At 41.2% G+C, this 27,249-nt stretch overlaps 1 protein-coding gene across 5 annotated transcripts in view; it reads left to right on the top strand.

Moving 5' to 3' along the window:
* The window catches only part of Atp8b (ATPase phospholipid transporting 8B), a 69,090-nt gene that overhangs the window by 12,965 nt on the left and 28,876 nt on the right, over nt 1–27,249 (top strand). For 3 of the 5 annotated variants that reach the window (XM_078194538.1, XM_078194521.1, XM_078194511.1), the window contains exons 2-3: nt 7,254–8,161; nt 25,166–25,654. In XM_078194538.1, coding sequence (XP_078050664.1) covers nt 25,550–25,654 — 105 coding nt within the window. In that variant the 5' untranslated portion in view covers nt 7,254–8,161; nt 25,166–25,549. Of the gene's footprint in view, nt 1–7,253; nt 8,162–25,165; nt 25,738–27,249 lie in introns of all 5 variants that reach the window. The other 2 variants (XM_078194530.1, XM_078194546.1) reach the window with 2 other exon arrangements.

Raw genomic sequence — 27,249 nt, 5'->3', positions numbered from 1 at the left:
AATTAGGGAGCGTATAATCTGCTCTATTAGATCATTCGACGAGATCGTGTCTCGAGTGCACAATCTGTTTTTACACACCTCACGTAATGTAATTGAAATATATGTATATATCGTTGCTCGCATCACCTCCTGTTTGTTCTTTCCACACGTAACGGAAGAGAATAGCATTTAGTTGGATGTCGTAGATGCGCTCTGACGCGTTCGCTTCTTGTCTTGTGAATAAATTACGATACCCCAAGTCGATTTTACCGAATCACCGAACGAGAGAGCTGCGCTGTTTGGCGCTATTGCGCACGGTTTCTGTGAATATGGGCCGACGATGAACCCGATAACGTTTCCACCCTCTCGTGAATCACTGAATTCTTATTATCCGGAATGTCTTATCGGAACCGTCTTGCGTAATCGAATAAACGGAGTGTTCCAGTCGTACATCATGTTCGCTGACATGTCGAAACTCGATCGATTCGTCGTTAACCGGTAAACCGCGTCGTTTCACGCGCCATTCCGTGTAATTCCGAATAATTGATCAGCCGAAAGCCGGAACGTTTGCTATCGATCACACAGGGTGCACATTACCTCGCGTGCGTTGCTAATAACGCCGTGCATCATTCACACTGTTTCCCTAACTTCTGACTTCTACGATCGAGACCAGTGTCTCGTCAATTTTGTGCGACAAATGAGCCGCAGATTCACGGCAAAAATAAGTAGGTGCAAATTAAATCAGTACAAATATTCAAATGGAAGTTACTGAAATGATTAAAGAAAGGAAAAAATCTAGTGCAAATCACCTATGTCTTGCAATCGTTGCAGAAAAATTTGTGTTATTAAAATCCTTGATTATGTTCGTAGTACACGTTCGCGAGTTTTTAATGAAATTATTCCACTTTTATTCGATTTGCGAACCTGGTGAAAATTAAAATAAGTAAGTTACTATTTAGCGATCTGTATTATTTCCAATAAAAATTATTTAATGATGTATTGTTATGCAACTGTTTAATATTTTTCTGGTGGAGCTGACATCTGATTTAAATTCCCATTTTTTATTGGTAAAATATTATACATTTTTCAAATGTTTCTTACATATCTTATTTAATACTTACGAAACGAAATTATTATGAAAAACAAAACTCTAAATAATATGAAAAAATTGACAAAAATTTGAGAAAAAGTAAAGAATATAGCACCAAGTAATCGGCTTTACAGTCAATATTTCAGAACTATGGCCACTTAAAAATCAACCAAATTAAAGTTATTCGAAGTAGACATTGTAAACTTCGAAAAAGTCTTCGTGATCTGTTCCTAAATCACCAGACTACGGTATATTTAAATTTAACTAAAATTTGCAGTAGTACTCCAAATGTGATCGATTTCGCTTAAAATAACCCAAACGGAATCAATCACGTAATTTGCAAATTCTTTGTACCGTATATTCATTTTTACTCGCACGTGAGAAACGCGTTTCGAAAGTGAAACATTGAAACACGCGACGTGTACAGTGGCACAACTGCTATAAAGTCACTGCGTGGCTTGCTATAAAATCTTACTATTATCCGCCGTAAAAGCTCAGGACTTTTAATAAGGTATCGTGTTATTCTTACGGCCTGTACCAGAGGGTCGTGAGGCGAGGTCGAACTTCCAAGACACATAATTTCTTGAAAAACTTGCTGTGTATCCGATCGATACAATTTCCGGCCGATTACGTACACTTTCCTTCAACGTTCCGTTGCCCCCGTTACTCTACTTCGATGGAAATCACAAGTTCCGAGAGTTCAAGAGTCTTTCAACGCCGATCTATTACGGAGATATGCTATAGTGCCGGGTGCTCGCGTGTTCAGATTTTTCCAACGAGAAAGAAAAGGACACGATTTTCCTCGGCTAGCATGTATTCAGTGATTTTTCTTTATTTTTTTATTTTGCGGTATCGATTGTCCTTGGAATTCCTTGCGTCGTGGAATCTGGTTTCTTCTTCGTTACCTTCCTCAACGGTAATAATAATATTAATTTGATCGACAGGAGCCAAATACCTGTGTTACAGTAGTGTAACATTACCTCGTTATGATTAACACAGGAAGTGAATTTAGTCTTGTGATATTATTTACTTCATAATTATTTATTTAACCGCGATTTAGAAAACTTCGTTCATTAATATGAATAACAATAATAATGTAATAAAAATAAAATATGAATAATAAAGAAAAATATGACAATAGTACTATTCAAAATATTGGAAACGGGCATCATTCCGAAATCATTTATAGGCCATTCACGATGGTCACAAACCAGAGAGAGAGAACTTATTCATGTATACGGAAAAAAATCTTTTGTTGCATGAGTACGATAAAAAAAATCGAAAAATATAGATATGGTATAATCAAAGCAAGAAGAAAAAGTGCAGCGTGCACGATAAGTAAACTGTGAATTTTATGCATTTATGAAGGGAATGGTTACGCGAAATATAAAATAGAAACAATATAAGGAGAATAAAAGGACATAGACATGTTACTGTTAAATAGCTAAAACTATTGGGAGAAATGATATATTTATTTATTTCTTAAAATTGACTAGTAAAAGTACAACAAAAATGCAAAGTAAATATAGCGTAACTGAAGTGCAATGTAAAATTTTAATATATTGTGAAGTATCCAGTAGATGGGTACGACAGAAGAATTATCTGTTTCTGAAGTTCTCTACACTTCTCAGAGAGATAATCGCTTGCTTATCCATGATGAAACGAGGATCTCGTGATAACTCTTCAACAGCAACGCCAACTGCAATTATACGACGATAAATCGTCCCTAATACTATTCTTTACGTGGTAACAATCCAGCAAAGATTAATAAACGCTTTAAAGCACGGATATCGAGAGATCTACGAATAGACTGTCATCAAATAAATCGTCGGAGGAATAAAAATAGCAAAGCGAAGCTTCGGGAGAAGACGATTGGAGGCGTTGTTGAACGAAACACGAAGCGCAGTGAAGCAAGCGGATGTAAAATCATGTAAGCGAAAGATCGGAACAAATTCCAAGAAATTTCAGATTGTAAGAAACTTCATCGTTCCATAGATCGGTCGCCGTTGATGTATCGTCCAAATTGTATGCCGGAACTGGCGGACCGGAAAAACGATATTTCATACGCGGTTGTTTCCTACCGCGTGCATTAAGGAAGCGTATAATAACCGCAGAAAAGCGGCCCCATAGACGGCGAAACGTTACTTGATCACCGCTGAAATCTGCTGCAACGTTCGCAAAGCCTCGAGTTGCAGATTTCATTCCGCACACGGCGTGTTCACGGCGTTAACTCAATTAGCATCGTGGGGAGGATAAAGCGCGCGTTAAACTCTCATTCATGCCGATCGCGATCGCTGAAACCTTCGAACGTCATCGCCGGCGCCCTGCTCTAGCGAAGATCGAGCGGATCCCTAAAATCCTCAGACATGTTACACGTGCCTAGGCTAAGGTCCTAATTACCGAGGTTGCCCGGAATACCACCACCTTCATTTATTTCAATGAGATTCACACTAGTATGACAAAGAATTGAGAGCAAAAAAATTTTAATATAATATTTGTTAATTTAATAATTCTTTTAAAAGCATATACATATTAGGACAGTAATGTATAATAGGAAATAATCCTAATGCGATTTAAATTATAGACTGTTGTTTATTAGTCGACTGATACACTATTTATGTACTATAAAAATCGTGAGATTTTGTAAAGAGTGGATAATCGTTAACATTTCTCGTACAGTTTGAAAACAAATTCAGCAGTATATAACTGATATACTCTGTAATTAATGTAATATAACCGGTTGTTTTCATAACCTATGTTTCATATAATTTGTGTGCTTTAATAGTTTAATAGGAGAAAATTAAACCCAGTGTTAAATAAGCTTACAGTTTCGAAAATAATTATTTCGGCAATTGAATACCAGTTCGGTACTACGAAGCAGAGAGAAATCCGTTCAGAAAAATCCTGAACGATGGACGAAGTAAATGGAATTGTCTCGCTACTTAAAACAGAATCGTCAGTGATCTACCGCGGGGTTATAAATTGCTCGCTATCCTTCGCAAATCCCCTCGAGAGAATTATTTTCGTGCGAACAGTGCGGCAGCAGGTTGTAAGACCGGCTCGCGCGAAAAACTGTTCGATATCATGTTCGTCGATTATTACTGGTGTATTTCCGACGTCTGAATCACCGGTCTAAAAATATCACGCCGCGGAATGCATTTATCCCTTTACAATTCGTCCAAATATGTTCTTTGGCAGGTTGTAGTCGATCGGCGGTGGGGGCCGCGACAAAAGCCACAGTCCACAGTTAAAGATCGATTAGACGGAGGTGAAATGGATGCGGGGGCGTGTTGATGGGGCTACGCGAGGCTGCCTGTAGGGCTAGCGGCCTGTTCCTGCCGTTCCATCGTTTTATCGGGGTCACGAATATAGGGGGGATGAAAAATGCCCGTCAATGGCGGACGCTCCGCCATGTAGGTCGCCGGTGGTCAGCGTCGTTAGCGGCACGATTCCGCTTTTGTTGATCGCGACAGGTGTGATCCGCCGCTCGCCGCGTCCCTTTTCGCTGTGACAATAGGAAGCTCGAACGGAGAAGTTACGTAAACCGGCCGTCAAACTGTCGGACGCTTCCTCCGTAACCCTAATTTCTGAAACATCGGCCTGCGACCGGCTTATCGGCTCTCTCTCGGTTAAGGGTCTCAGTTACCGACACGTTTTACCCTTCAAACGGCGGATCTTTTTTTAGAAAAATGTAACTCAATACGTTTAGGATCATTCACAATTTTATTTAGCAATCTTTCCAACATATTTTTTTTAAATGTATTTCTTCTAGACTCGTAAGATTTTATATAGACATTATATTGACAATATATTTAGATTCTGGGTCCAAATGGACTTTCCCGTAAAATTACAGCATTTTAAAGTAACCCTTGTCAGTCGCATACGTCGATTCTCTAGAAAGGGATGATCCTTGAAAGCAACTAGTCGACACATCACATGCAAAATAAACAATATTAAAGCGAAGGTCGAAAGAACTGAATAGAACGTTTCCAAGCATTTTCTAAGCATTGGCGACAGTCAGTATTTATGGAAATTACCCAACAATGTTTTACAATATCCTATCAGTCATTTACGAAATTTGGAAGATTATTTTAATTCTTTAATGGAATCCTGAATTTTTGTTTCGCTACAGTGCAACTGCGTAGGTAGACCAGTTTAAGAAGCTGCGTACAAGCAATTTTGAAGTGACCAGCCAAGCCGTAAAAACAGCAATTATTTCCTATGGAAACGTTTAAAAGAGTAAAGTTCACAATACAGTATCAAGACATGAAGTTGCCAATTTGGGAAGCATGTGCAACTATATCAAAAAAAGATTGTTGTCGCTGCGAAAAGATCTAGTAAAACAAGAGGATTTAAAAACAGAGGATATAGAAAAACGGATAAGATCTAAACAATAAAATCTAGAAAAAATCTGTGATAAGATCTGAGAGGACTACACCAAAGTTTAGCAGTTGGAAGAAGAAGCTTTAATAATTCCCACCGATTATTTAATGAAATGAAAAATTATAATTGATCAATGTCCATCGCTACACTGTATCACTTGATCGGAATAAATAAAACCCGTCGTGTTAATTAATTCCAAACAGCTACAAATATTTCAACAACAATACGGTTTCTAACCCGAGGAACGACTCGATCGAATCCAAGTCGAAATTGATTCCACGCGCATCGACTGTAACAGAGTTACCGCAGGCGAGACGGAAACGGAATTGATATTGACGCGTGAAATAATAATCGCGCGAGGCGAGGTGGTTCGCCGTGGAACAGCTGACGACCTGTTTTAGCCTCTTCCTTGTTTGCTACGAAGTTGAAAAAAGTTTTCAGGTCGAACAAAGCACGGCTGTATAGAACATCAGATCGCAAATAATGCTTCAGTTCGATTCAAGCTCGTTTGTTCTTGCGACTTAACCGGCTATAGTTCTGCTCACCGGTATCCTTGCGCTTTCTCTCGTCGCGACGTCTCCCAACACGTTTCACCACCGGATTTTCCACGTGGTCGGCCGACGAAAATACGAACGACACGACCGTCGTCCGTGAACGATCGACGAATTCAATTTGAGACGATTCGCGCAGCGGTGGTGGCGCGCAATCGTCGGCTTATCAACTTAGCTTTCGTGGTCGAATAAAGAATACGCAAAGTATCCTTGTTTCCTGAGCCTATAGATTCGCGGGCGCATGCACGACTCGAGAAAAAAAATATTCTACAGCACGTGTGCGCGAGCGACAGATGGCGAGGGGAACATCGCTTTCGAATCGATTCGTTCAACACTCTCAATGTCACATTTAATAACGCGGAATGCACGACACAATCACTGCGCAGTTTTTACCGCGGGCAAAGCTCCGATACCTTTTCAAGCGTCAATATTTGCTGATTGGACGATCCCCGGTGTTTCCGCGAGCCGATTTTTTTACCGTTTTACCAGCACGAATGAATTTGTCGTGTAGGCTTTTCCGGCACGATTGCGCGCGGAAAAATAAATCGTGCCGCGGATAAACTGGTTTTGTACTCCTCTGGTTATCATTATGGTGGTTACTATGTAGAAATCAAGCTTTCTGACACTCTGTAGTTGTATTTCAAATGATAGGTATCAGCTACACCGATTTTCTTATGTATTATGAGAGAGCGCATCTTTATGCAAATCCTACATTCCTTCGGTTATTCAGTAAAAAATAAGCGTGAGAGAAAAATTCCTTTCACTTGTATGCTACGAATCCATAAACATCCGCATTCTATTCACTATGCTACAAAATATAACGTTTCAGAGACATAAGTGGACGTAGATGAATTTCGATTAAGGTGCAGATCTGTAAAATTATATATTGCACTATATACTATTTTAATTATTTTAATGTAAATATTATAGTATTTCTATAAATTTATAGCATGATTTTTTAATCATATAATAAACAATAGCAAAGTTATAAGAAAGTAATTTAGTCGCTGTCTAGTTTCCCAGACTGTCATCCAAAAATTAAAGAAAAATTCAAATCGATTAGGCCAGCTTGAAAAAAGCTACTGCCTTTTAAAAGGTGTGCGAATATTAATCACTGTATGTCTCGACAGATTGGTAAAACATAACAGGCCGTCCACAGAACCGACAAAAGCCACCCCCGAGACGTTAATCGGCCGTAACCACCAGCGGCTCGCTGATTAATCACCGTTGTCTGGTGTTTTCTTTTGCAGCGTGTGCTCGCAACGACCATCGCGGGAGGAGGGGGTAGGTGAGGGTCGGCAGGAGCAGCAACAGCACAGGACAGGGGAGGTGTTCCCGGACCTCGAAAGCTGGGGCACCCTGACGCGGAGGTCCTGGCGGAGGAGGTGGCACGCAGGAGAGAGGAAAGAAAGGAGGTGACCATCTACCCCACATGGACGCCACCCCCAAAGGACCCCCCGTACCCCCCACACCGGACATCCTGTCATCATTATTTAGCCGCGGAATATCCGACCTGAACTTGACGCGTCGTGGTCAGCGTTACCGTCGTCTATCGGGACATCATCCGTCGCTTGATGCTGGTCGTACGACGGAAACGACCGCCTACGCGTCACCGTCGTCATCATCCTGCACGTGCCTCTACCGTCTTTCACGGTGCGAAACGAACCAACCGACGAGGCCTCGCGGTCCAAGCCGCGTCCCGAAGATCAGACCAGGCCGCAGGCGAGGCTCGAACGTCGTCGTCATCACGCTTGAGAGCGATTCGACAGCGACGCGCGAGAAGTCTGAAGAGAACCATAATAGTTTCCGGTGTCGATCAGGGTCGGGAACCAGAAGGCCGGCGTCGGACCACGGCACGTCGACTATTCTAACGATATTACTATACCTCCCGTCGACCGCGGACAGGAGAACAACAAGATCTACGTTTTTTACCCCCGTTTTTACACCAAGGCCAAGGTGCCACGCGTTTGATGCATTTTATACGACAACGCCAGCCGACGACCAACCCCATCGCGCCAGGAAGCTACGTCTTTTGAGAGGCGTCGACTTTCCCGTCAAACATATCTACAGACTCCGTCCAGAAGCGCCTAACTCTGTGCCGCAGCCTAACCGAACACGCGAACAATGTCGCGCAGCGCTGCCACGCGTCCTATGGAAGGTGAGTGGAGTATCTGGTCCCATTTCATTAATTAATTGCTATGCACCGCGCGGACGGAGATCATCGCGCGCTTAATCTCCGACACCTGATGGTGCCGACGCATTCTCAATATGATAATTTTGTTACGATCAATGATTCTCATTCCCGGCGGTGTTGCGCCGGTGAGCGCGTGCTCGATGTGATTAAGCAGTAATAGATTGTATGCAAATCGTTAGCATATTCGCTTGGGAGATTCGGAATAAATGGTACAGATAGATCAAATCGAATCGTTTTATTATCTTTGTCTAGAATTCGTTAATCTCGTCGACGATTAATCCGTTGTTCACCGTGTTAGATCGAAGTTCGTCACGTGGGAACCACGTGTGCAGATTTTCTCTACGCGAAGAAATCGTTTATTTGTCTTCGGCAGACTAATCTCCGCGGTGTTAGTTTAATGAAAGTAATGAACGTTTCGTCACGCGAAAATAATCAAAACATTCTCACCGTCCGCTCTATGTGTGAACGTTTCGCGACCGCGTCGTAGCTTCGGTTAGATCAATGATTGGGGGTGGGAGATGTTTATCAACCTTTTTCAGCCGGATGTCCGCATACCGACGGCATTAGAACTATACATCTTGTTCTAAAAGTGACATTCGTGTGATTCGATTGTAAACGTAACGATAGGTTGGGATATATTGTGCATTTCAATTATTATTTAAATCTTTAGCACGTAATCCATTTCTACCAGGAGAACTTTCTTACTAGTTCTGGAATTCTCAACCATAGAGGGTTTATAAATTAAAATGTTTGTAGCGGTAGGATTTCACAATATAGCGCAGTACAACTCTCCCTCGATTTAGTAAACTGACATTTTTGGACAGGCTTGAAAAATTATTGTATATATTAATAAGAGATATTAATAAAACTTTAGGTAGCACAGTGCTGAAATAATGATAACCATAAGTAATAAAACGTTAACAGTTCAGTAATAAAACAGAACTAATCGTTTCCCTTAATCTAAAAATTTCAGTCCGTTCTAATAAGGGTGTAAAATCATAATACAGAAAGATTTTCTTATTAAAACAATAAAACCAATAAATCAAGTCAGCCGTCTGATAGATGTCTACAATAGTCAATACCTATTTCGTTACCTAAAAATGCAATTATCATTTCTACTTTCAATAAACTGTAAATAGCACAAAAAAGATTCTAGTCTCGTAAAATCCGCGATCAGTGAAAGTCACCAATTCGCCACGTGCGCATGGAAGCGGCAAGGGGTTGATTCGAGGAAATCAAATCGATCAGCTAAATCGGAGGATAACTGTTGTTTCGCTAGTTCACCGGCGGACGAACGCGGAGGGTGAAGAAGCCAGCGTAGTTTCTGGCGATCGTAAACGTAGCAACCCTCTTTATCCCCGAACGGTGGCGGAACAGCGTCGGCGTCGGTGGTTGGTTTCGTTTGCGACGGCACCACCGGCGCTGACGACTTGTGGCGCCGTCAAGGGACGACGCCTCGAAGTCTCTCGACGATATCATCGAGCAATAGCTGGTCCGTCGACTCGACTCGACTCTTCACCGTGCTGTTCGAAGCGTGAAGCACGCCGTCGTGTGCGACGGGGCACCCTCGTGCAGTTTGCGTGTGCGAACCCAAAGGAATACATATACGGTGCGTGTCGCTGGTGAATCTGGTGTGTCCAGTGGAAATCCCGTGGTGTGTGTCGGTCTTGCGGTGCGGCACGGGAGGACCACCGCGGTCCCCGTGCCTTTAGGGCCGTGTGTCACGCGCGATGATTATGGTGACGGTAGTGCTGACAGTGGCGGAAAACACGGGACGCCGGTGCCGATGGTCCACAGGAGCGGAGACGACGAACGGTGGACGCCCAGCGCGCACCGGCTGATCATTCTCTCCCCGCGGGACACGGAAAACGCATCGAAAACTAGCCGAAAACTGGCCGCAGAGAACACGGAGCGAGACTTGATCACCGTCTACCTCGCACCCCCCTCACGTTTCTGTCATCGACGAGCACGACGACGACGACGACATTCTGTGCGGCACACGCTCCGGTTTCCTCGGTCCTCGTTCTTTGTTAGCCTGTCCCACGACCGAAGGAACTACCAGCATCCCTCGTCGAACGATCGATCGCATGGTTTCGAACGTTTTTACATGCGTCGACCGAGCGTTCCGTGGCTGCTCGTAAAATCCGCGTGAAACGGCCTCGATATGCTCTCCCGTCAACGACGATCGTTATAACGACGTCGCCCTCGTCGACGCGGCCGCCGCTTCGACCGCCTGTATACCCTTCCACCGACTGCGAAAACAACGAGGTAACCCGATTCATTTTCGAAACGGAACGAAGGTCGTCAAAGCGTCTTCGTATGCTGGTTGCGTGGGTCGTGTGTCCATGTACAAGTGTCCGACACGCTGAGACGTGGTTTTCGATGTGTGTGCGAGAACAGTGTAGTATCGTGTGCCCTTGTACGTGCGCGCGCGAGACCGTCGATGGGACGAATTTAGGGAGCGATTTTGAATGATGTATCGGTCGTCGAGGACCATGAAATCGTTGAAACGGCGAGTAATCGTCGATACCGACGAAGACGATCTGTGTCGATGGCAGCTCGTCGACGGACGCCGATGCCGGTAATCGTTTCCGACGATTCACCAGGAACTTAGATAAATAGGGATCCCGTGAAATTCCAAAAGAGAGAACCAAGGGTCGGCGGTACGTGCGTCGAAATGTATCGTCGTGTACTTGTTGTGATCGTAAACTCATTGACGGTGGACGTTCTTTTCAGCGCACGGCTGTCCGATCTTTCTTTTGTCCACGCGTCAATAGGATGAGACATCTCTCGTAAATAACGTGGCAGTCCATCCGTTCGTTTCGTCTCGTTTGGTTTCGTTCGTTCGTTCGTTCGTTCGTTCGTGCACCCGTTCGTGTCTCGACGCGTACCGTTGTGTACAGTCGCGCATTTAGAACGCGGTCAGTCCCGCGTTATTAAATTCCCCGCGAACGAGGTTAGTTTTCCATCTATATTAGCATTTTATCGATGCCTGTAATGGGCGAGGAGAGGAGGCGATGGGTGGAACGAACGTTCAGGATCGCCTCTGCGAGAGCACCTTTGACGCCGGGGACGTCGCCCATTCAGTAATTTTCTAAGCGAATGTAAACTCCGACGTAAATTACTTGCTCGGGGCTGGGCTCTCGTAAACGAATGAAAACTGCTATCGTTGATTCGCCGCCGACCCCGCGGACAGCTCTTTAATTGCGTGCGCCCAAGGGGGCTGGGGAGGGGGGCACAGTCGAAGTGGACAATACGAAAATATCCGGGGAGAAAAATGTTTAAGCACGATATCAAGTTCGATCGCCGTTCGATTCGGGTCAATTGAAATGTTTTCGAGGACACCGACGATGGATGGGTAAATATTTAATCAACTAGTGGCGCGTCGCGAGAACCGTTAATTGTTTCTTCTTTCGTGGTTTCTACGGAATCTTAGCCATTACCGGCGGAATGCTCTTATCAATGTCGAAGTGGAACACCGTTCAGACGTCACGCAAAATAAATACACTCCCTGACGTTGTTGTCTGACACCTTAGAAGACCGCACATACTTACAACATAGTTTATTCAAAAAAGCTTTCTTCAGTGGAATAATTAATACATCTAAAAATTACAAAGCTGGTTGAAATGTAACATAACGTGAATTGCACCGTAAAAGGTGCGCTTCCTGTTATCATATAATGTATAATATGGTATATGTAATATATCATGAATTTAATTCCACAAATGCAATTGATGAGATAGAAAACGTGTTAATAACAACACTGTATATATACAGGAAGAACGTGTTATTTTTCAAGGCACAAATTGGTACGGTTCTACGTAACGTATTACACATAGTATTGCCGGAGAGTGTACGTCGTACATCTTGCTGCGCTGTTAATTTGTCCTATGATAACAAATTGCCAACGCGACAGATAAATTGAAAGACTCTGTTACTCGAAGTATTAAACGATAGAGAATTCTCATTTTCTAACCGACCAGATGAGGTAGCACAAGTGAGGGCATCGGGTTTTTCCATGAATTCTAGAGAGAGAAAACGCGTTGCCGTTCGTCTATTTACGTAGATATGCAACGAGCAGGATTTAATGAATGCTTACACTTTTAATTCGAGCAGATAAGGACTGCAAGGTCCGCAGTAACTACGATTTCAACGTCGTTTTCTTATTATCAGTTTCCTGTTAATATATCGACGTGTTGTTCGCGTTCTGCGGTATTGTTCGAATGCGTCATCACCGAAAAACGTTCGGTTGTTTTTTTGGTGAGCGGCGATCTTTCCTTGAACTTTCATGCAGTCGTTGCAGTCACCTATGCGTCGGTCACCGGTGACCGACATGTGGCCCCGTCTGTTACATACACTCGCATAATTGCGACTATTTTTAATAATGTCAAGCAACGAGCGAAGTGCACTAACGACGATCTAATAATTGCTTAGACAACACTACAGTGCAATCTGTTGGAATACAAACGACTGGATAAAAATTGCCAATCAACGAGCATAATTTAATATCATACGGCGATATGCGCGTGGTTAAATGTTTTCCTGGTAGGAAAATTGGATAATGTCTTAATCGAAAAACACTCGACGCGAATCGTATAAGGCCAATCACGGTAACGACCCTACACGAGCAAATAAATCGAAAATGTCGAATAGATATTTTTTCATAAAACGCACCGTTTTCAAGCTAATTGAGTTCGAATATCGGCCGGGTGCACGTGTACTCGAGTGCATTACTACCGGCAGCGTCAAGAAGCGACCCCCTTACCCCATGGTACTCTTTGAGCGTTGAAAACAGCGCTCAAGTGCGCGTGCACTTGACCAATATTTAAATTTAATTGTCTCGTGAACAGAGACTTTTTCCGCGCGCATGTCGTTATGGACGTTTTCACCATATTTCTCTTGATCAAATGATCGACTCTCATTGATCCACTCGAAAAATTTGATTTGATTATTCGATCGAACCGTGCACGTTCAATGAAAATAATTTGGAAGCTCCGCTAATCATGAACTCTTTTGTAAACCCTTTATTTTCAAATTTTATACGATGTAAAATCGAAAAATAGATATGTAATTTATCCATTTGCACGGAAGAGCTCAACATAAATTTAAATAATACAATTTATAGAGGAATTCTTCACAGATTTCGTTACATTTAAATAGCTCAGCGTTACCAAAAGTCGGGAGATCGGGTACTGTAGCGAAAGGCGAGAAGTTCGGTTTGTTTTCGGATAGCCACGTGTATCCTGAATCGTAGAATATTTATTTATCCGGGTAGAAATATCGATTAGCGTAGCTCGTGTACGTTCTACGAACGTAGAACACCCGTCAATTACAAACGACATTCAAGGAAAACGAACTTCTAATTGAGAATACAATTGCCGGCAGATTGCGACGTAGAAGTCGCTCCATGAACGTACTAGTTCTTGGTGGTTTCGATTTGTCAAATTTAAACACGACCCACGACTGCGCAAATAATGCGTTCCGGCGCAAACAGCGCGACTCGTGTCACCCTTATTTTAGCTCTAGAATTATAAAAAATTCAGCGACTTCCTACTGCAGCGGGGCATAGTCGTGCGATATATCGTCGTGCATGCGCCGCGAAACGTGTTTTCGAAGGATTCCTACGGGGAGGACCCGTTCACGTTTGTACGTCTTCAGCTCGTTTCCGGTTTCAAGACTCACTAAACTCGCAACGTGATATCCAGTGTTTCTCGCGCGTATTAAATTCCATTGGGAACAGTCGCGATCAATTTTTGGATGCGACGTTCGCCGCGGTCTTCCCGGTGGAAGTCGATGCCGTGATTCTTGCCAAGCTGGGAGGGGTTGGGAACATTATTTGCCGCGTATCACAAAAATGGAGTCACTACGGATTGTAATAACTTTTTCTATATGTTCGTGTCAGATCTAATTTTAATTTTCTTATGCTTTATCTATTTATTACATTTTCTTTGACGATTATCAAATAAAACACATCACGAAACTACTCTTAGTTTGTATTCTTTTTACACTATATTACATAAATTTTTGATCTCGAAGTAATGCAAAAATTAATGCAAAGAAAATGTGTAATTGGATTAGCTGGATTTTAATGAAAACAAATTACCAATTTAAAAGTTGATCTTTATTAAATAGAATTTATTATAAATCAGACATAATTTCATAATTATAATCAAGGAGAAATAGGTGAACAAGATATGGAAAGTACAACGAGATTTCTCGTAGTTTCCTTCATAAATTGCTCGCCCATAAAAGTCTATTGGCAATTAATAGCGCGGTACTGAATTATTAATCTCTGCCACGTGACCTAGTGCAGGCATCGTTCCACTGACCGTATCGCATGAAAGTGGTATTGAATGAAGGTCTATAAACGAAAATCGGGAATCTTAAAGTCGTTTCACTTTCACCGTTTCAATGCTTTAACACGATAACCACTGATCTATTTTCCGTCTACTATTAAAGTCTCGTTTCTCGTAAAAGCGTAAACAAAGTAGAGAATAATTTTTACCACAGATATTCTTTTATGTGGATCCTGCACGTAAAATCCCGTTGCACTGTTTTCTTAAATTAGAAAATCTATTTGCGTGCGCAATTCATCAACTCTAGGAAAAGAAAGTTTAAAGCTTAGGCAAATAAGCGTGCACGATCGTTCAATCTTAGAAAGATTAAGCAACTCACCTTCGTGCACATAAACATTCGTTTTTAGTGTTTCTTTACGAAAACTTAGAAACTAATTATAGAAACTGAACTAATAGTAAATCACTTAAATTTCCGGAAATTCACTTTTTCCTCACGTTTAAAATGGTTTCTCCTTTCAAAACTATAGCGATACGTTTTAAATTATTATAAAAGTGGACAGCGCTTGTTTAAACCTCCCTCGTGTCAACGACTCGCATAATCTCTTCTTAAACTTATCGCATCTTACCTTCGGCTTTAATCCTCTGAGAAGGAATGTCGACGTTCGGGCGACAAGACTGTACATCTTATTTCAAAAGTTCCAAGCAGACCATTTGATTATTAGACTATGAATTTTATGCGTTTATGATAAACGTTGATAGGTTCAATCCAAAACTGTGAAGATATTGGAAGAATTTGAAATCGCTATTGCACTATTGTTGCTTTAATAAAACCATCAAAAGGAACGATTCAATTTCATTTAATTTCAGTTTCATTTCATAGGTTCACTATTTTATATTTTACGTATTCAATTTTGCGATAAATGCATAAAACCCGCAGTCTATCTAATACTGGAACTTACCAAGTCAGTGAAAATTACCTATCTCTAATTTTCTCTTTTACAGTTTTTGATATTATAAAGATATTTCTAAGAGATATTATAACATAAATCATATGAAATCTTGGCATTGTTATATTTAGGGCTCAGTAGACGTAGTGTTACTTTCCCAATAGTCTTACATTTTGTGGACCCTAACACAACTACGAGTGTAGGGAAACTAGCAAATGCAAATGAATGATCAAATCGTAACAAATTATTCTAACATCCACCCAACGTGACAAGAATTAATTATCAATGCTTCCGTCGCATTGGCATTTAACCACCATGTCGATTCGACAACCATTTAGAAGGAACGAATTACAAAGGGGACGGAACCTCAAGATAACCATCAATTCCGAATTTTTAACGAGTCCACATAAACGTCCGCAGCGTGGCGCAGGTTAACAAAAGGGAACAGCGATCCGAGCTTCGGATAACCAGAACGACGCAATTAAGAGGACATTTCTCGTTTGTATTGATAACTGAAATGACTGGATTAGTGCCAAGCATCGGATTTAAGGCCAGCAGCGTCGCCGCCGTACGTAAAAACTCGCCGCGCGTCGCGGAGGGGCAGAAGTTTCGCCGTATCCAAGGGATGGATCTTTAACGCGTTTGTTCCTTCGTGGAACTTGAGCTGTGAATTATACATACAGTGATTTCTGATACGTTCTGGCGGAAGAGTCTCCAGGCATCGTCGATTGAACCAAACGGGATAAGACGCGTTATTGATTCTTCTTGTTGCGAGCGCACCGGCACGATAAATTCTATTTTTTTGGTCGCCTTTTTGCGAACCGCTTGCTCACTTGCTTGCTTGTTCTCGCGAGTCGAGAAATATCGCGCCGGAAAAGAATCGGATCGGTTTTGCGCGACCCTTTTGTTTTTTCCTGTAATAGATTTACGCGGGCGCGATTTCTCATCTTTCACCGCGGCGAATCGGACGCGGACGATCCACGGTAGTCTGGAACGCGCTGAGCGAAATCATTTTTGTCGTTGTATATTGTGGGTATTCAGGGTGAATCATATAACTTTAAAATTGTATATCTAATTAAAAAGTGATAAATATAAAAAGTAGAATTGTAAGGGGCAATAGGTGATGATGTATTCGCACTTTTTGTAAATAGTGTACTGTGAGAAATTTCAAAATCAACTTCCTGTTTTTAGATGGACAAGTATCATCCTAAAAATATCAACATCTTAAAATTTCGTTAGCAACTAGAGTTGGTTGATCATTTTTACTTATAAATTAATATTCTTTTCGTGTACTGTAAGAATCCGTAAAAATTGAGTTACGTGCACCTGTGTACGTTGGACCACGCAACTTTCACGTTATTGTTTTATCCAACGAACGGAGGAGTGCACAATTGCGTGAACCGCCCTGCACAAAGATGAAAATTACTCTGCCCGCGGCCAGAAAATGGCGTTCCAGATCATTGCGCGATCGCGACGCGAGTGTTCTCGAGAACAGGGACCGCAGTTTATTTCGCGGCGAAGGAAAAGGACGTGGAAAGGACAGAAAGAGCCGTCCGGAGGATTCCCCATTATCGTGGAGACGACCGGCAGCAATTCCGCGGGAAATTACAGGCGGCGAAAGTAAATCGCGGAACAGGCTCTTATTATGAGCGCGTGCTCGCGTCAGAAGAACGCTTACCGATGCGAGAATCCTCGGTTGGTTCTGGATCCTCGGTCGGAACGTTGTTCTCGCATCGGGTTCGAAAGTTCGGCTCTTCCTGTGGCACCAGCCGGGGCTCGCTAAATTCCCGCGGAAACCGCGCAAATATTTAATGGAACGTAGATGCTCCGCGCCGTTCAACCAGCCATCTCTAACCTCGCGTGTATGACGCGAGACTTCTTCTACCTTTTTTTTTTCTTTAAATACGAGAAGCCGTTTTACGCGGAGTTAATAATAGATCTGCCTTTTATCTAGGGCTGAAAATAACGTTGCTCGTTTGAACCTCGAGTTGTAAATATGGCCGGGCCTGGTAAGCAATGTGATACTTTTCTGTCGGAGGTGGTGGGTTTTTGCTTGGCTTTTTGTTGGAATTTATGTTCGGATAAAGGCTGTGACAGAATTGAAGTAATTTTGTTAATTAGACCGAGACTACGGTGGTCCTGCGAACCTCTTTGACTTCGTTAGATTCTTGAAACCTGGCTGAAGTTGTGCATTGTAATTAGACTGCAAGTTTTCACGCGTTTAAGGTGTTTCTGCAGTTTTATGGCGGTTAATTCATTTTAATATTATGAATATCTAGACTGACTAATATCTTACTGCATATATTTATGCAAAGTAAAATACTGCTACGTCAACTGCAAAAACTGGAATTAGATAACAATATATTGCTCTATTTAATAATATCAATGTATCAAAATTAATGTGACGTTATTGTTAAACTATTTTAATGTCTTCGTATGTTTTGTATTTCATCCACTGATTTTTTATTCTAAATGTATAAAGTTAAAAGTGCAGTTATAAAAACCATTCTCTTTCGTCGTAAAAGAAATATTGATCCACTGCTTTAACATTAGCTTACTGCGATTTAAAAAATTTGGTTGCCAGGTCGTCAAGGGTATATCGTGTAGCCGTGTATTCTTATCGCAGCCTCGGTGCTAAAGAACTTTGGAAACTTTGATTTTTGGTAACTAAGTAGATCGACAAGTTTGATAGGAACTTGTAACGGCGTTACACGCTCACAAGGTAACGAAAGAGAGTTTAAAAATGTCCCGGTAAGTACCCTAAGCCTGTAACGTGAAAAATAAAGTAGAATCACTATCTCAACCTCTGGAATCGGAATTTTTCTATTATCTGAATAGACATTTAGATAACTACGTTCATTAGCAATTCTTCGTCCTTAATCATTTTCCTGAAAGAATGAAACAATTTTTCAGTTTCTTTAAAGTCTTCTTTCGCTTTCTTTCCTGGATATTCAGACCAGAAGGACCAATTGTCTCAATTTAGAAGAAATTAATTCAAATATAATTTTCCTTTGTACACAACTCATTGACATTATTAAAACAAGAAAGACATTTCCATCTAACTTGGAATTCTTGTTACTATTATTATCGTTAAAAACGAAACCTCCCACGTAATATTTTTATTCTTGATTGTCTTACTTCCAGACATAGAATTTTCCTGACCCAATTTATACCATAAATTGTAAAACGTTCTGTACGTGTATTATTATAATCTGTATACTAGCTTTACTTTGTTAATCCCTGCTATTGGCAACTAATTTTTTCACTTAATTCTATTTTCCTTCTATCGTTTTTCTGTGTTTTCGTAAGTTACAATCCTTTAGAGACTTAACGAAGGTATGCCACAAAATTTCGACGATTTATGTCCACGAGAATAGGCGTTTCGTTGGATTGTGCGCGGTGGAGGAATCTCCACGTGAACATACATGTGGGGAACACGCGGGGTCGCGTTTTTTCCATGGAGGCTTTACGGGAGAATCGAGGTTCAATATTGGCCGAGTGCGCGTGCACTCGGACACAGTGGGACGACGGTGTTCGATTCGCCGGCCGTGGGAGTGTCGGTGGCGGATTCCTTTCAACCCATGGACACCCAGGAGTGACCCGACCGTGCCCTCACCGGTGCACGCGCACTCCGCTCGATATTTAAACTCGATTTTCTCGCGAAACCAAAGGCTCTTTAAAGAAAAAATGGCGTTCAGCGAATTCCGGGCGGCTTTTCGCACAGTAAATTGATGCATCCCCCGGCTGGAGTCTCTCTTTGCCCTTTGAAGCCGGATGTCGGTGCATTGACGACCCTCGACACTCTGCACGCCTAATTCCTAAAATTCCGGGCAAGTAGGTCCGATATTGGATTCGCTGAAATCGAATATTTAAATCGCGGATCTCTATGGAAATGTTGTAAATGTTAAAACTGAAGGGTTGTTTCGTCTGTCAATTGAAAAACTACCCGATATGACAATAAAGTAAAGGGTGTCCATTTTTGAGCCGTGAAGGGTTAATATTATTTAAAAGTATTGGTAAGAGCAACCACTGTTCTCCTCAATATTTGTTCGACTCTGAGGGATCTTTTAAAGCAGCGGTTTCGCCACATACGCCGTGTCAAAGGTCAAACGTAGTCCCAAAACGCTGCCTGTTCGTGAATTCTGAAGATATTAAAAAGAAACTTTCAGCGGATATACTTTCCTGAATGCAGAATGCGTGACCTCACATCCTTATTGCATCTCTGACCTCGATGTTTCACTCGGTGCTCCCGTCCTGAGCGAGATCATTTCCAGGGGCGGATCTTCTGCGACATTTAAATAGTCGATTTCGTAGAAACGCGGCAACGAAATTTCGCGACAGCGAGTTCGGACAACGCAAACGTTGTTTAAGAGCGATAACAGCGAGCAGAAAGAACGGCTAGTGGTTCGCAGTGAAAAAAGTATAAGTCGCGTTTCAAAGAAGTGCTCGTAAGAGCAATTAAGTTTTACACCGTCCTTTTTTGCAAACGCTCTGCTCCACGTGAGGGAATTAGTTCTATGACTTCTACTTAAGGCGTAGAATCATCTTTTCCTGCCCAAGTTGGGGACTTTCCGACGCCTTCGTTGAGAATTAATATTTTTACAACACCGAATTATCTCCCGACGTTATCGTTAGACTGTGGATTTTATACATTTATGGCAAAATGGTGCAGTTATAATTTAGAATAGTGTAAGAGTTGAATGAATTTTAAAATGCCAATCTTTAAAATAATTTTAGTTCTTATTTCAGAGTTATTTTTTATATCATTTCTTTTAGCTTTCTTACCACGGTCGACTTAAAAACGAAAACACGTTTCACACGTGATCTTGTTAGTTTCAAATATCATATTTTTATGGATCCTGCCCAACGTCGAGCAATAAAACAAAAATACCGAACGACTCTTGGAGCAGCCATTGCGGCATAAAACTTGCATGAACAATGGAAATTCCCAAAATTCTCTTGTTTACACCATCCGTTACTGAAACGATTCTGCATACCATTTTTTTTTCTCGCAATATTATTCTCGCTTCTGTTGAGAGAACATTCTTATTTATCTGTCTGGCAGAAATCGATTTCCCTCGCCGTTAATATGTAGTTCGGAAGGGAGATCCTTTTTAATGAATTGCAGAAGTTGCAGCATTCTAGTGCTTCAAACTTCGAAGTTGTTCCCTCGAAAGTTGCTTTTCATGTTGCATGTTTTCAACACCTAATAACAAAATAAACAACCACGTCGTCTGAACTTATAGCTCTTTCGGAAAAATTTTACAACTGTGATCCGGTCATGTGGCATCCGTACAAATGTTAAAATTAAAATGTTAAAAGCAAACTGTAAATAAGTTCTGTTAATTACCGAGGCTTCGATTTGCTTTTGGAGGTGAACTCCCAGAAAACTGTCTAGTTAAAGGATAAATACATTCATTTATTCATTCAGTAAACTGTTCTAGAATTAATGAGGTAAACAATGGTAGAAAACGGGATTGCTGCGAATACCATGACATTTTATCGTTCTTCAGTTCTGTATTGTCGTAGGATACTGCTTTTGAATTTTAAGCACGACGCACCCTCATCACTGCAACCCCCCTAAATGTAGCGTTTCTGGCGGTACATTATTAAAATGCAAGGGTTGCTTTAAAGTGCTGTAACTTTACGAAAAAAAATCGCAGCAGAGTTTCTTCTTTTGTAAATTAAAGAGGAAGGATTAAACTTTACTTGATTGCAGACTGCATCAGCGGGAAAAATTCTACAAAGCCCATGCATTGCGTAAAACATGACAATTTTTAATATGTCGAACTTGGTAATTTTTAGTACGACAAATATGGTCTCACATTTAAATGGTTACAGCGGTGTGTTTGCGTCAAATTTAAAATCGAAAAACAGTATTTTAAATATTGTTTTAAGAAGCTTCAAGCTTTAATTTGAAAACAAGACCATCATCCTGCGATGATTTCTTGCGGAATCATCGTTGATCAAAATCGACTAACTTTTATCTAAAATTTCTCTACGCAATGATTTTTTTAAGCAGAGTATATGATAAAGAAGTTCATCTAAAAATAGTTATCCTAGAAACAATTATTCATAATATCAGGAAATACAAAGTACAGTATCGGGAACCACTCGTTTGGATCAATTTGGTAGTTTTAGTGTTAACTCTAGCGTCTCAAAATGCGATGCCGAAAGGCCCGCAGTCCATCAAACATTAAAAATCAATATCCGCGTGGTTATTGGAAAGACTTCTTCGAATAAAATCTCGACGAACAAAAGCCGGGGAAGTTTCATCCGCGATTCGAATCGACCACCGTGCAACGCGTTCAGATTTTACGCGCAGTGCACTCCGCGGCACTAAAATAGTTTCGGCTTGTGGAGAGAGAGTGCGGTTTTCGCGTGTGCGGTTCGCGGACGAAGCGTCTAAACTTCGCCGGGAAAATGATTTTCCGCGAAGAAACGCGAGCCGCCTTGCCTTTTGAGAACCGCGGGCTTACGTAAGAGCGAGCCATTACCGCGGTCTTAGGAGATCGGAGACGGTGGTGTCCGTCGCCTCGATCTCCATCGGCTCGGTTCTCTGGAAATCTCGGAGCCGGAGGAGCGTGTAGATAGACGCCGAGGCCCGTTAAGATTTCGAGGAAGTGCACACACCGACGGGTATTTTCGTTCGTAGACGCCCAAAGCGGCTTGCTCGCGAACGCTGACATCATTCGTGCATGTGGAACCAAGGACGCCGAAGAAAACACCGCTCGCGAAGGATGCTTGCTGCACGATCGTCGTCGCTCGATCCCGTCGCCGCGATCCTCCTACGTTGATAGTGGCACTTGTTTACTCTCGTTGTCAGTCCCGTTTCTCGCGTAAAATCTCCTGATCGGTTTCCCCGTTTTTTGTTTCTTCTTTTGTTCGAAGTTGCCGATCGATTTTCTGCTCCGAGCATGATAATTCGCACAGTAGAATGTAAACGTTTTTTTCTCGAGTAGGATAAAGTTAAATTAGAGTTAAAATACAATTTATAATGAATAGATACCATTAGTAACAGTGCTGGGTTTTTTCTTTGTCTTCATAACGAATATCGAATTTTTAATCTATCGAATGATTAAGAAAATAAGTAAATGTCTATGTAGTTTCTACATTCTGTAATTAATGAAAACAATTTTTATTTTGCATAAAAAACCACAGTCTATTCATAACCATTATCCATAACTTTTTGTTGGTCTTGCCTCCTCAAATTTGTATCTGTAATTTTTTTTCCATTTTAAGTTTTATTATTTCATCCGTCCTTGCATGTCTGCTAGCATATTATTCTCTCTCAGTCTCTCTCTGTCTTTCACTGTAACAAAGGGTTTATATTCCATTGATAAATATAATTATTATTACTACTATTGTGTAACCAGAGCCTATATACGTCAATTGTAATGGCTATCTATACCGAACGAACATTCATTATTGTCGTTAACAAAAAACTATTTCCGTCGTTAATCACGACTGTTGATAACCTACAATATATAAAAAAAACGTCCAATTTTTACTAATCATTCCATTTTTTAAATGTCCTTTAAAATTTAACGATGACTTTACCCCGTAAATAAAGATCAATTGGCGAAATAAATGTAGGACGCGGGAGGTCAGATCCCGAAGTCATTCTGCAGAGTAGCATTTAGTTTAGTCCAAGGCTCCGAAGCAAACACATCATTCCGGCGAGCAACCGTCTCCATTGAGTCAACAGAGTTGTTGATTCTACACCGTGCGCGAAACAAGCTTCAGCAGAAACTTGCAACAGCTACCGGGTTGCCGCAATCGTTTCTATAAGTTCTTTTGATCTTGCCGCATCGCGCCAGGACGAGGCGTCTATCGAGGTCTTCGTCTTCTATGAGATCCCGAAGAATCTCTTTTACTTACTTCGGAACGCTACGAGGGGTGCAGACGATCTGTATTGCTTTAACCCCTAATCGTATCATTTTCTTTATAATTGAAGCGAGTAGAATCTTCTGTAATTTCTTAAAAGAAAAAGAATTAGTGAGGTATTTTTAAATATCCTGAAAATGTGACAAATTAATAGATAAGACAATTTAACTGAGGATGACAGAATTTAGCGGTTTAATAGTCTCGCACCTCTCGCAAATATTTTCGCGAATTTTCGCACGTTGCAAGGTGCAAAAATTAAAGCGTCAGACGAACGTCTCAAACTGATCGAACGTATATCGATCCATGGTAGATGACCGATTTCCCCGCGAGTAATGCCACAAGTGCAAAATTCATATGCAACCGTTCGCAGGCTCGCGTTTACGTTTTACGATCGGCCAACGGACATCGTTAAACTCACGGACAACTCTTGAAATTGGCAAATTTCACGGCACATTCGAAAGACGAATCAACCCTGAGTGGTTTCCGAATTCATTCAAACTGCTAAACGAAACATTTTAATTTCAATGAAAGATGCTACAAGTTGTTTCAAAACTATACCACTTTGAAATAGTGCTTGCTATCCACTATAATTACAGAAACCTAGAACACCCGAATCGAACAAGTCCAGTCGATGTTCCAACAGGAACATCCTATATTTTCTAAAATATAGTGTAATTTAAAGATTTTTAATTACACCGATGTAATTCTTTTGCTGTAATATAGAATGGGTGCGTTAATAGATATCCACCATACGTAGTTGAATTAGATGAACAAGATGATAGTCTGAACTATGTCGAGTTAATTATACCCTAAAAATGATCTATTTATTTAGATAATATATACAGTTGTACAAATTATTATAGACTTCAAACAACTTTTGCATTTTTTCTAATATTTATACAAACTACATTAGAGATAATAGAAAATATAAATACACAAATATAGCTTTTATTTGCTGTCTGTTTAAATATCAGAAAATAATTAAAAGTTGCTTCGAGTCTGTTTAAGACTAAAAAATATAATAGCAAATAATAATAGAAACCTGGATCAGTACTTTGTAACGAAATACTGCAGCTTTAAAACCGTTGGGGTTAATTTGACTCCACACAGTTCGCGGAAGGTTAAACAAAGGAATACAACTTATGAAAACCTGCAAGGCGGTTCCGCCGGCAAGTAACATCTTATTCGACGAAATTCGACATTTTTCTGTTCGCGTGACGCAGAACACGCGCTCTTATTTTAAACTCTGTGGCGAATACGCCCGTCGCGGGACAACCATGTCAACAATGGGCGAGTGTTTCTTTTGGAATCGAAAATAACACGTTGCTTTCTTCGGTCGGTTCTCATCGACGGTCACGGCTGACGCGCATTCATCGGCACACGATATCATTTGTCAACGAGGCCCGTCTCCCCTTATTATAATTATCCGTGAACAGGACACGCGACCAGTGTTTACAGAGAAATAAGTTATGCAAGAGGTGGGGTAGGTAATGCATGCGCTAGGAGTACCGCAGAGCGGCTCGGCACGTTTACTAGATGAATATTGTAATTTTGCATTGCAATCAAACCGAAATGCATTTTTTAAATTTTCGTTATAGCTTGAGGCATAGGTAATTGGAACATTTAAATTATTTCTGTTTTATATCAACGTTCAGAACATATTTAGTTTTGTGACTAGAGAATTAAAAAATATGAAATGCATGGCAAAGTCAACTTTTGCTTGAACTTTAGCAGAAAATCTAGTAAGTGAACGACAAATGCCGCTTAATGTGTAACTGGGTAGTCCGTATAACTGGAAGCTTTACCCTGTCGCGTGACCGGGCCCGATTTCTTTTCAGAAACCCCCTTGAACCTCGCGAGAAGCCCCTGTGCGATGCTTCCCATCGTCGGCGATCTGAAATGCTCGAAAGTTTCGCGGTATCGCCCCGATATCGTCACGTGACAGGATCGGAGCTGGTCGCCGGAGAGGGTAGCCGAGAGTCCGAGTGTCTTCGGACGTTGAACGAGTCCGGCGGACGAGGCTGTTCCCATCGAACAGCTTGGACGCTCGCGGAGCTCGACGACGAAACGGTAACGGTGAAAGAAGGTTTCATGGTGTCGCCGGAAGGAAGATGTCCGTCGAAGGACATTGCAGCAGCCCGAGGATCACCGGACCCGCAGTCGTAGATCGTCGTCGTCAAACGAAGGTACAGACCACGGGCTAATGCCGTCCTGCGCCTGCGATGATTCGCGAGGACGAAGAAGAGGAGGGACCCAGGTGGAAATATGTAAGAGGCGAGGCGGACATTGTCTCGTCGGCACGGCTCAGGTGCCACGAGGAAGAAGAGGTTGGCCTTATAGAAGGTTTATAGTTTGCGTAGGATAGACGATGAGCGTCGAGGTTGACACGCTGGAACTCGAGGTCTTCGAGGTGAGTCCTCCAATCCTCTCGAGGACACGACGAACGGAAGTCGAAGAAGGATGATAGAGCGGTAGTTTTGCTATCAATGAATCGCTCGTCTACTGTTAACTCGCAGAGGATCAGTTTCTTAGGGAATCGTCTATAGAGGCTAGATTATTACAGACCTGGTTATTATACTCGAACGTATTTCGATAATATGCAGAATTCGTGACCTTAGTTAAGTGAACAATATATCAATGTTACTTTACATATTCATTAGCTACACTATCTTTTACATGAGTCGCAAAAGTCAATTTTATGTGTTGAATGCACCAGGTAATAAACAATAGAAGTACTGTAAATCGGAAAATCTATTTTGGATTTCCAACTAAAATGGCTCCAACTGTAAAGTGTTCGCACATGAATTTATTTCTGTTTTAAGAATATAGTCTCGAGTTTATGTAAAGCTAATGTAGGGCTTAATTTACACTTTTAAATTCAAATATCACTAATAAAAAATATATTACAACGTTGCAATAAGGACAGCTGTTCCATTCGGTTGCTAAAAGCTACAAGATATGAAACTATTTGTTGGAGTATAATAATTCGGTCACTCCGTGACGTGTATCTCGCAAAAGTTTGACCAATCTGGTCGTGTGACTTTTATCGGTTTACTTCTAACGGGACCGTGCTTCAAATGAACCGTTTAGTGCGAAACTGGTGTAATAAAAAGTTTCGCCAATTTGGTTTTACACCGCTCTCGAACGCTATATCTTTGTCCCCTTTAAAATAAAAGCGGTGTAAATATATATCCGTTTGTTTCTCGGTGGTACAGCAGAGTAAGCAAAGATCGTTCAGGAATTATAATTTAATGTAATTAAGTGTAATTTTTGTTGATATTATTTTAAAACATTCTGCTTTTTATGCTAAAGTTTACATTAAAATATATATGTATTAGAAATATATTTTAACCTCACAGATAAGATGTGAAAAGAAACCGGTTTCAGAATGTTCACCGAAAAAGACATAGTTAAACAAAATTTTGTTATAAATAAAACTCTTCATTTGACTTACCGGTAACAGTTAAAAATTGTTGAAGCAGTTTTGTCCCAGTTTTCTTTGTATGCAAAAGACACGTTGTACGTAAGACTAGTCGCATATTTTACGAACTATGATCTCCTCTACGAGTTAACGTGGCGGCTCTAATTAATACGTTCGCTATCGTACCTTGTGGCAAAAGGAACGCAAAACACAGGAAGCAAACGATTTACTAAAATTTTTGAACGTTCCGCGAGAAAAGTATTGGCGATGAATTGAAAATGCGAATAGCGAACCTGTTAAGAGCTTCCAAATTGCATATCTTGTACTCGATTCTTGCACTCTTGAATGCAACAGGTGATTTTATTGAAACTTTGATCACTTTTATTGAAATAGACGTTGAAATAACTACGGGATCATTCTGGTTCACCCACGACTTTTATACAGACAAAAAGTTGTCGGAACGGAAGCACATTTCTATCAATCAGTAAATGAGATTTATGC

This window comes from Augochlora pura, chromosome 2, assembly GCF_028453695.1.
Source record: "Augochlora pura isolate Apur16 chromosome 2, APUR_v2.2.1, whole genome shotgun sequence".
Taxonomy (NCBI): Eukaryota; Metazoa; Arthropoda; class Insecta; order Hymenoptera; family Halictidae; genus Augochlora; species Augochlora pura.
Note: the sequence above shows the minus strand (reverse complement) of the source record. Positions and strands in the feature narration are given on the sequence as shown.